This window comes from Diorhabda carinulata, chromosome 5 (assembly GCF_026250575.1).
Source record: "Diorhabda carinulata isolate Delta chromosome 5, icDioCari1.1, whole genome shotgun sequence".
NCBI classification, from domain to species: Eukaryota; Metazoa; Arthropoda; class Insecta; order Coleoptera; family Chrysomelidae; genus Diorhabda; species Diorhabda carinulata.
This window is the reverse complement of record NC_079464.1, coordinates 23,125,469-23,136,987: the sequence shown is the minus strand read 5'-3', so window position 1 is coordinate 23,136,987 and position 11,519 is coordinate 23,125,469. Positions and strand designations below refer to the sequence as shown.

The 11,519-nt window shown below is 30.2% G+C and overlaps 2 protein-coding genes across 2 annotated transcripts; one reads left to right on the top strand and one right to left on the bottom strand.

Moving 5' to 3' along the window:
- Positions 1 to 2,509: 2,509 nt before the first annotated feature.
- On the bottom strand, positions 2,510 to 7,644 carry LOC130893616 (PSME3-interacting protein). Its single transcript, XM_057799850.1, has 4 exons — positions 7,479 to 7,644; positions 6,910 to 7,008; positions 4,061 to 4,396; positions 2,510 to 2,790 (listed from the first exon to the last, which is right to left on the bottom strand). The coding sequence occupies exons 1-4, from the start codon at positions 7,573 to 7,575 to the stop codon at positions 2,624 to 2,626; spliced, it is 699 nt and encodes a 232-aa protein (XP_057655833.1). The 5' UTR covers positions 7,576 to 7,644; the 3' UTR covers positions 2,510 to 2,623.
- Positions 7,642 to 10,138, top strand: LOC130893610 (protein AATF). The gene is made up of 2 exons (XM_057799842.1): positions 7,642 to 8,300; positions 8,906 to 10,138. Exons 1-2 carry the CDS (start codon positions 8,033 to 8,035, stop codon positions 10,033 to 10,035), a joined length of 1,398 nt encoding a protein of 465 aa, XP_057655825.1. The 5' UTR covers positions 7,642 to 8,032; the 3' UTR covers positions 10,036 to 10,138.
- The last annotated feature ends 1,381 nt before the right edge of the window (positions 10,139 to 11,519 follow it).

The following is an 11,519-nucleotide window of genomic DNA, read 5'->3' as shown; positions in this document are numbered from 1 at the left end:
GCACACAAATCTCATGTTGCCGTTTACAGACAATAATCCGGATGCTCATTCGACGATCTGATCGCACAATTTGGTTGATTTTGGTCACTATTTCCGGAGTTGAAACAGTCACAGGGCAACCTGGGCGCTGTTCTTCAGTGCTCTCTCGGCCTTCATACCACTTAAAAACACACGCACGAGATAGAGAAATGTCCCCATAGGCCTCTTCCAACAATTTATAGCACTCAGTGCAAGTTTTTTTCAATTTAACGAGAAATTTGAAATTGATACGTTGCTTCTGTTTTTCGGCAAGTGAAAAAAAATCGTTTCAAACCGCTACTGAACAAATACTATAATAGTGTTTTGGAACGTGCATAGACAACATATCTAGATACGCATCCACCCATTTATGGCGCTCTCTAGGCGCGCGGTCTCGTTATTTAATAGCCAGACCTCGTAGTTGTGAATAATTTTCGCAAATATTTCCGAATAAATGTTTTCTCACCAATTCATAGTTAAACGCAATTCAAATTATGCTACCTTCCTTATTCAAAACTATCATAACAAGTAGTGCAGGGTGTTATTTTATGATAGATGTATGAAGACCAAATTAAATCTTAAGCATTTGCACTAGTGAACTTACGTTTGAGTTTTGGTGACTGAGACATAGTGGGTGGTATAAGAGGCCTTAAATAGTTCGTCTGTTTGTTTGCTCAAATCAGTTTTATTTCTTGAAAAAATATATTTTTCTTCCAAAATATTAGATAATTGATCCATCAATACAAGGTCCTTGTGCTTTATCACCCTGAATGAAATAAAGTAGCCCTGTACATAGAATTGCTCTAGCTAGGGTACCTATATAAAAAAAAAACAAGGGCGCAGTTATAGATGCCGGAAGGATGTAGAAAAGATTATGGTAGAATTAGAAAATGCTGTCAAAAAACATCGGCGTACGGTACATCAATATACAATACTTTAAACTTTCTTGGATGGCCAGAATAAATTCAAAAAAAACTTTTCAAAATAATCTTTATTTATATTGTGTTTATATCTGTCTGACCCAAGTCTCGATCAGTGTTACCAACCTAACCTCTAAAAATTCCTTTTCTAGAGCGCGAAATTCGAATTAAAATATAAAAATACTTATAATACAAAGTATCAAAAGAAATTGGATTACCCTACAGCGCCTTGGAAGAGATTCAGATAAGCTAAATCCAACGATACTAGCAACAAATGTCCTTTAAAACGAGAAAGGTCCTCTGTGTTCACTGAGAAACAAGAAGCTATTCTGGCTGATAATCTACATACAATTTCAAATAACTTTCACGGACTGACGAGAGTTCAGTTTTGTAAATGCCATGACGGAAAAAATTAGTGTTGCAGATCGATTTAATAAAAGCAAGAAGTCTGTGAGCAGAGATTTTTTAATTGGCTTTTTCCAACGGCATCCTGATATAAGTATTAGAAAGCGACAAGCATCAATAGAATACTTGGATTTAATAAAACCAAGGTGGATCGATTCTTTGAAAATGCTAAAATACCACCTTCCGACTCATATTTACTAGAGAACAAAAAAAATGGGAAAGAGTTAAAAAAGTTACGGCTATCTCTGTTATGAATGCTCAGTAATTTTAATTCCATCTCATTTTATTTTAACAGCGCATATAGAAAACAATGGTCCATCAGGAGCTGTTTACATATGTTCCCAAGTGAAAGCACATACATTAAATCGCTGCGACATTTGATTAAGTACTCAAAACGCACTGCTGAACAACGTGTTTTACTGGTTATGGACAACCACAACAGCCATTGTATTTTGGAAGTGGCTAAACCTAACCATGTTGTAATGCTTTCCATTCCACCACATTAATCATATCGATTACACCCTTTAGAAGGGGAAAAATGAAATAAGACAAATAAGAGTGAAAAAGAGAATTTTGGATAATGATAGTGACACGTCTCAAGAAGAAGACGTTAAAAATCTTTGCTCAAGATGAGTCAGAATATTCAGAAGAAGAGATGTGTGTTATCTGCTGTGAAAAAATTTCAAAATGTGATATCATTGTTGATGTTGCGATTAATGCACACAAAGATGTTCTGGTTCTGGCAGCCTAGTTAATTATATTTGCATTTTTTGCTTGGATACTTAGTTATAAATTTACGTTTATATTAAAATTTATATGAAAAAGTGAGATCTCAGACTAACAGAAATTTTCGGGACTGATTTAATAATTAGCACCGATTACGCATATAGTATTTTATAGGCTCTCATTTCCAGCAAATTTGAGTAATGGGAACGATTCTGTTTTGTTATTTAAAGTTTATCTGTGGCCAAATGCCTAATAATGTAACGTTAACCATGTGATTACAAGATAGTCAAATGAGTTTCTAATAAAATGTTGCTAAAGTATCTATAAATTTGCCTTTTATTGAACTTTTACATTGTAGACTCCAATACCCCCCTTCATCCCTACATTGTTCGGATTTTGTTTTCAAGAACTTGGGTAAATGGACTGCAGTGCAAACTAAATTTAAAAAGTATAAAAATGAACAAATACATTATATTATATACTAATTTCACTATAAAATTATTTTATACAGTTATAAATAGTACCAAATATTAATTACAGATAATAATTTCACGTTAATTCAATTTTTCAGTACTTTCAACTTTTTTGACTTTCTTCTGTAATAATGTATCATCATTGTCCACAGAATCTTCATTTTCAGAGGAAGAATCTTTGTAACATCCAATTCCAGGTAGAATTGTAATTGGAGCTTCTTTATTGATTTCAGTATTTGTTTTATCCCCTAAAAATATTTAAAATTTGACTTAAAGATAATAGAAATATTTTATAGTTACTAGTGTTATTTTCCTCACCACCTTTGTGCAGAGGAACAATTAGAGCTGTTTTTAAAACTAGGGAAAGGCTACTTTTCAAAGGATTCATTGATTAGAAATCATAAAACGTTAATCATCACTAACTTAGCTGATAACCTATAGATGCCGCAGAAAGTCTTTTTTTGAATTCTGAGTATGGTTTGCTCTAACTCAGATCTATTTACAGGTCTAAAGAAGAAACTGTCAGTGATTCTTTTAGAAGGAACGAGAAAAAAAAGAGCGTTACGACTTGGGGATATTTTAGAGCTAATATTCTTACTAACATTCACAAAATAATTGTTAAGTTCGTCTTGGTCGAAGTCAATAATGTTTGTTGAACGCGTTTTTTTTTTCTCAAATCATTGATTACAGACAAAGTTTCTTTCGACGAATTTTTATTTCTCAAGATGCGATTGTTGTAATAGTTTTGATAATTTTCCGATACAATAATCTATAGTTATTGATATAATTGAGCATGTGAGGATTGTCTGTGAACTTTTTAATGTACAAGTATGTGTTTCTTTGGTAGTCCATGATTTGTGATGATTAGTTTTATGAAGGCGAAGAGGAAATGCTGTATAGTTCGAAAATTTAGGATCAATATCGACAGAAAGATCAATCCAATCATTTGTTAAAAATAAGTTATGAAATTTGGTGATGGCTGGATGGAGATGGAAAACTGGTGTGTGTTTAAATGGTTCAAATGAGACTACCTATTAACTATAAAGGTAATAACAACATTGTTACTTTTATTTTAATTATGATTTATCAGTTGCTGGAGAAAATTCCGATTCCAATGTCTGGCAATTTCAGCTTTATTATATTTTTTATCATTATATCTAAAAATCAATATTTGCTACATGGCTTTTCCTTATTATTTATAATTACATTTACTGATATAATTTCAATGTTTTATAAATTTTACGAATGTGTAAATTACAACTATGGATATACAGACGCAAGGACTAGGTAAGGCATCAGAGTAAACCGAAAAAAAAGGGAGCCATTTTTAATATTAGCTCAAAATAGTTCAATATATGATATATTAAAATGGCAGACAACGTAAAACACTTTAAAATTCACTAAATTTTCATACCTGGCTCACCTTAGGTACCCGAATGGAGTACCATAAAATATGTGTTGTCAGATTTAACCTGGCTCTTAGATTATATATTGCAAGTTAATCAGTATTTATGTTACCTATTGTATTAGCAGCAGTTTTTTTCCTATCAGGTTCTTCTGTGGTCTCACTAATTATACCTTTCCTTTTTAGATTTTCATTTTTTTTAATAACAATTCCCTTCAAACTTTTTTTCTGTGGATTTTGTTGTCTGTTGCACTTGGTCTGATTAATTATTATGTTGGAATGATACATATCATTTATGTACTTTTCTTGCAATGTTGAGACTCTGTTACGATAATCGAGTAGCTCTTGTTCCTCTTCAACTTCCTTTTTGCGGTTTACTTCACTCTTTGTACGATCAACTAAGTCTAGAAATTCTATTTCATCATCATCAAGTCCTTTTATCATATTTTCTGGAAAAAGAAAAAATTTCTTATACAAATAGATAAATAAACGAACAATTTTGAAGACAAACATTAAAATTGTAAATAGGCTACATTGAGTATTAAAAAGCTGAAAAATCTAAGAAAGATTGAGAGAGAAATTTGTATTGAAATGTATCTTTAAAAAAATAGAAATACATAAGCAGATAAGCGAGATAGGCATAAAAAGGGGCAATCAAATGGAAGTATATTATAAAAAAATATATGTAAATGATAAAGAGAACTAGCCATCACAAAAAAAATTGAACATAATAAAAAAGTAAAAAAATTCGACTGGATTAAAGCAATAATATTTTCTAAGTTTAATTAGTTGACATTTGAAACAATTCTATCATATACTGTTATTGTACTTTTTCGTTTATACACTAAATATATATATATATATATATATATATATATATATATATATATATATATATATATATATATATATATATATATATATAGTCCAATATTAATTTTCTAAGATAATATAATAATAAATAAATCATAAACAGCACAATATAACAATATAGGCTATAGATATAAAATACTCACTGGAAGTAACTTATTAATATACCAAGGTGTAAGAAAAAAAGAGAAAGGGAGAACAAGAGTGGGGTTGAATTATAATAAAACAAAACAGAAACTTATGAGTTAAAAAGAAAAATCCATTATAGATTATGTAAGCATAAATAATAACAGAAAATAAAAACTATACGCTAAAGTGAAAAATAAGTAACAAATATACTACTCAGTATTATCAAAAATCAGATTTTAATAAGGAAAAATGCAAGTTGTTAAAGAGGATACAACAGAGAACAAAAATACGTAGCTATGAATTAAACGGAAACAGAAACCAGATGATATGGAGAAAAAATTGAAACAAATTTACATTATACAGATCTAGAAAATGAATAAAAACTATATTAAAAAACTGTGATGAAAATTGCAATAGAATAATAATAATTATTATTATGTGTTAGGTCGGCGACAAAGTAATATAAAAACACTTTTTTTTTAGCAAAGAATAATTTTTAATCAATTATATATTTCCCATTTTGCTCATGACCTTCAGCCATCTTTCTTTCAGCTTCATGATTCCACTGCTATAAAAATTCTGGTCCTTATCAGCAAAAAACTAAACCAAGTGGGATTGAAGGTCATTGTGAAAGTTAACCATCTTCATCACTTCCCAGCTAAGCTCCAATAGTGTCCCTCGAGTTGCCAAAGATGTGTGAGGCCTTGCAATTATCACTGTGAAACACTAAACCTTTCTGATTTAACAATTCTAGCCGTTATTCTTTGATTCCTTCTTCAGTTACATTAATTGTTGACAGTAAACATCAGACTGATCGTTTGGTTCATTGGAAGCAACTCATAAAACACAACACCTTTGTAATGCCAGCATGAGCTTTTTTGTTGTTGTTCAGCTTTCAATGTGGTTTGTGCTGGTTCATCATGTTTGCTCGATGATAGTTTTTGAACTATGTTACTGTACAGCACCCATTTGTCATCACCTGTGATGATTCTTTTGAAGAAAGAGTCAGTTTCATTTCAGTAAAGGTGCATATCTCAATATTGCTTCTTTGTGTTAAATGAATTTCTTTCAATTCATGAGGTACCCAAATATCAAGCTTCTTAACTAGCACAAGTGTTTTTGAATTGTTGTGTACGATAGATGTAGTTATTCTAAGTTATTCAAAAAATAAAAGCAAAGCTCTCTATCAATAAAAAGCGAAAGTAATTAGTTGCCAACCTTATACATATAATAATAAAATTGTAAAGAAACAAGTTGATAGAATAGAGATATTAAAGTGCCATAGTCTAAGGTTCGAGGATGCCGGAAATGTAACACAATCAAAGTTTGATAACTACTTAAACTCATTTTATATACATGTATGCCAAAAAAACAATATCCACACAAAAATGTATATAAAAAATAAAACTAAACATAGTCGCATGTGATGAATTTTTAGGAGCAGCGTAGCTCCACAGATATCTAGGCGTAAAAAATCTGCTCACTTCACTGTCCTGAAGAAAAGTGTTGACAGTTCAATCCAACATCTTGCCTAAGTTGGTGTAAGTAATGAATAGGAGGGGGAATCATGAAACATTGTGGCAGGTACAAGGATTTAGCTATGTTGGTTTTCCCTAAAACATGCTACTAGGTATATGGGGGAGGATTAAGTTAATTGCATGCTATTAGGACATTGAAAAGATTATAAAAAAGGTAACTTGGATTACTCAAAAGTAGGTAACTTGAAATTCCCTGGGTCAGGTAATCCGTCAGTCAGGGGTTTGAGGATTCTTATTTTATTAAAGAAGTTGTTCCAGGAAACAGTAGAAAGATGAAAAATAGTGTAAAGAAAGTGTACTAGTATATGTATTTTTGAATGGGAGGGCGCATTGCGTGGTTACCACAAACAAAAAACAAATTAATCAAACTAACAATAAGAATGAAATTTCAGTAAATACAAATATCAAAAGTAACATAATCTTACTTAACTTGTGAGCTTCCTCATATTCAAGATCCTTTTTTTGCTTCTGTTCTTGTAATTTATCAAATAAACTTCTATTGTCATAAGGTTCTTCAGGTCTTTCTGTAAAATTATAAAAATTTTTACACATATAACTTAAGGTTCATGTGATAAAAAGCAGACAATTTGTTAGCTGTCATCTATGTTTCTTAGTACATCTTGAAAGTCCAACACAGCAAAAGTATTATGTTGAGTCTAATAACATATCTCTAAGGATCCACTAAATTGCTTCAGTAAATTTGTTCATTTATGTGTTTCAAATAGATCGGTTAGAGTATCAATATAAGTGAATTTTAGTAGAAGAATAAAACCAAGTATAGAATACCCTTAGAAATATAAAAGATGACTATAATGTATTAAAGTACTGAAAAAGTTTTAAAAAACGTTCACTGTGATGTATCCATAGCTAACAAATTATGTATAAATAATGTACAAACTATGACTTTTTATATACACGATACTTCAAATACAAATCTAATAATTATTGAAAAAATTTATATTTATATATTAGCTCCTGTTTTATAGGTATTCACCTAACGCATCGTTAGGTTGACGAACTTTTTCCCATTCTTCTTGTCTGCGTTTCCGTATTTCTAAAACTTCTGATTCTGTTATAAACCCTGAACTCATTGCTACTGTTATGATAATATCTAATAAAGAACTTCAATTGACAGATTCAATATTCATAGGTTAGATCTTCTTCTGTATTTTTATTACCAGCTATACTACCTTATCCAGAAAGGTCCCCATAAATCATAAAACACTAATAAAAAATAATTTTCTTTTGATGTTATAGTAATTAATTGAGATATATCTTATTAATTTCAGATCCATCTGTACATTCTATTGTTATCAATATAAAAGCAATTTTTGAATTTAAAACATTGGTCAATTATTTTGTATTATATCGTTGGCAAGTACCCATCTCTATTTAAAATATGTACAAAAGATTAATCACAACATTAGTAATGTGCACGTGGCTTCAAATGTGAAATTTGACATATATTGTAGGTAACCAAAACATATTGGCTTATTGTTTAATTCATAAATATAATTATACTACACTAGCTTAATTGCTGTTTAAAAAATGAGGAAAGAGAGCTTAGCCGAAAGAATTACATCAGTTTTAGTAACAACTCCAGCTCAAGTTGATATAGAAGATGATTTTGACGATAACTCACTATCAGTATTGAAAACAAATACTGAAGATGCAGAAACTGTTGAAGAAAGTACCTTTAGAAAGAAAAATGTAAATTTATTAGCCGACATTGATAGCCGTTATGGGGGCACAATAGAAAGTAGAAAAAGTTTAAACTACCAAGAAAGCGACTTGGAGGAGTTTGAAAATAATACAGGTATGAACTTTTAAAGGTTTTTTTACTACCAATCCACAAAAAGAGAAGTACGTATTTATATTTGAAACTAGTAGCTGTAAACACAATTCATAAGTATTGCACCCTCCCTGAATAAGTTTTAATTAGGTATGTGGGTAATAAATGGAGCTAGTAGAATGTTCATTTATTTATTATAAATGAATTAATATGCAATTGGGCTTATTTCTAATGTCAAGAAAAAATTGTTTCTATTAATGTTCGTTAATCCTAGATGTTGAATTTCCAGCTTTGTTCTCAATTTCTTTTACACATAGAAAAACCTCATATTTTTCTTACACTGGGTGCTGGAATGATTTTTCAATACATTTTGTAGCTACTGGCTTTATCCATAAATAAGAATTATAGCTTAATTAAAAATTATTCCATATTATTTATCATCGAATATCTGTCCTACAATATTCATAGTATTTAGTATTGCTAAAAGTTCAGTAGACATTATCATTATTATTAATACTTCAGTATTAGTATCCATGCTCCAATTTTTTTGGAATAAACAAAATAGTCAGTTGTATCTTACCTTTAATCTTCAAAAATGAAGACCGAAAAATGTTTTTTTCCTGTTTCAGAATCTGAATCAGTCACTTCAAATGAAGGAACACATGGATTACAGAAAGATTATGATTCAGATCAAGATTCTGAAGATAATTCTTCAGATAACTTGCAAGAAGAATATGAATCAGATGAAGATCGTGAATCCATAGATAATTCACATACTGATGATAAATTTAAATCTACTAACCATGAGGATGTTATGAAAAGTTTTAAAAAAGGACAATGTGTGAAAAACCAAATGACTCTCTGGGAATATATTTTAGAAATGAGAATTCAAATGCAGAAAAGTCTAATGGCTGCAAATAAAATGCCCCAATGTGAATATTATAGAAATATGAAGAATACATTTGGACAGGATTTTACAAATAGTGTGAAAGATACAAAAAAATCTTTATCAACATTATTAAATAAATTGTTGCTTTTACAAAAACTTTTATGGGATAGGTGTCCTGAAATTAAAAAAATCCAAAAACCAGATAACAATCCAGATGATGAGGAGATCCCAAGTGATAGTGATGAAGATGAGAATGAGGACGAAATCAAAAATAGTACACCAAGCAAGAAAAGGAAATTATCTGATTTTGAAAGAGACTTGAAAGAGAAGAATGATACGTTTAAAAATTATAGAGATCATGTTATCAAAAAATGGCATGAAAAAATTAGAATTACTTCAACAAATAATGATACAAATGTTCTACCTATTATTAGTCACATTGAACACGTTTTAACAAATAAAGACAAGCTAATTAGGAAGACTCAATTGAGAAGGACTACCTACAAGATAGTAGGAGAAAATATTGAAAATGATACTGATAAAAATAATTTAGAAGGATCAGTTGCTATTTACAATAAAGAAATATTTGATGATGACGATTTCTATCACCAACTTCTTAGGGAATTGATAGAGTTTAAATCTGCCGATTTGACAGATCCTGTGCAGTTAAGTAGAAGGTGGATGCAATTACAGAGTTTGAGGAATAAAATGAAAAGGAAGATTGATACAAAAGCTACTAAAGGAAGGAAAATCAGATATGATGTACATAAGAAGTTGGTTCACTTTGTTTCTCCAATTGTAGATAATTTGTGGAGCGATGAGGCGAAAATGGAATTGTTCAGTTCGTTGTTTGGAAAAACAAATATTTGATAAAAAAATATTGGAATTATTGGTTATTTTCACCTTCTTGATATCAATCCCAATACTCTGTGCGTATAAATAAATCCATTTACTGAGTTGCTCAATAATATAATGTTTTTCTTATTTATTTACACTCTTTCTATTCGTCGGGTAAATTTATAAACACTATCTCTTTCGTTCTTAATTTATTTAATCATTTTACACTATACTTAACTTATTTGTTTAATAATTAAATTATCAATAACACTTAGCTTACTTAAAAAATTAATTTAAATTCTTCGGTTCCTTCTCTCTTACGTTCCGTTGACCACTATTTATTATAAACTAACTTCGCTACACAAACTCGTTTATATATATAAAAAGAAGTTCTCAAAAATTCTAGAAAATAATGAAACAAAATAAATAAATAAATGGTCCTTCCTAGAAATTAGTTTAAAAGAAACAATGTAAATAAATCGCCTGCTACAATGAAAAAACATCAAACGGGCCGCGACTATGCAATACTGTTTATTGAACTTTGAAATATTAAAGTAAAAACGCTATCATCGCATTATTGTTGCTATCGCTAGAAATATTTACAGAAAGTGTTTAAATGTAAATATTATAACTAAATAACGGTGAAACTCAAAGTCGCCACTAAATGGGAAATTGCATATTTTTTCATACAATGGAAAAGTAAACCACTGTATTTAATTTGTAATCGAACAGTTGCTGTTTGTAATGAGTTTAATTGAAGATACACTAGACAAACTAAGAATCGATACATTGTCATCTCTAAAATTTAAGCTTTAAGGTCAACAATCGATGTTTACTAAATCTAATACAGAGAGCGAAGATGCCTCGAAACCAAATTTTATTATTGCATAAAAAATTTCGAAAAGATCGATACCTTTCAATGATGGTGATTTTATTAAAGACTGTATGTTGATATTTCGCTTTCATTAAACACTGTTGCTTCAAGAATAAATTATTTATCTTAAAATTTGGTTCTTCAACTGAAGGAGAAAATTAAGGAATTTACAAACTTTTCACTGGCTGTTGACGAGAGCACTGACACTGTTGATACAGCTCAACTTGCTGTTTTTAAACGATGCAATGACAGTAACTTTGAAATAACTGAAGAAACATTAAAGTGAATTCTATTAACAGGTACTACAACAGCAAATGATATTTATTGATAGCAGAATATGAACTCGACTGGAATATACTTAGCAGCACAACTACGGATACCGCTCCTTCCATGGCTGGCAAACATTCAGGCGTTGTAACTAAATTAAAACAGAAAACATCAGGGAATTTTGTGAGATTTCCCTGTATATTTTATCAAGAATCATTGGCATCCAACCTATAATTAAAATTGTAAATTTTATAAGGAGCAGAGGACTAAATCACCGACAGTTCAGGCAATTTTTACAAGATTTGGAAGAAAAGTTTTCTGATGTCCTTTATTTCACCGAAGTTCGTTGGCTCAGTCGAGGAGTAGTTTTAAAGAG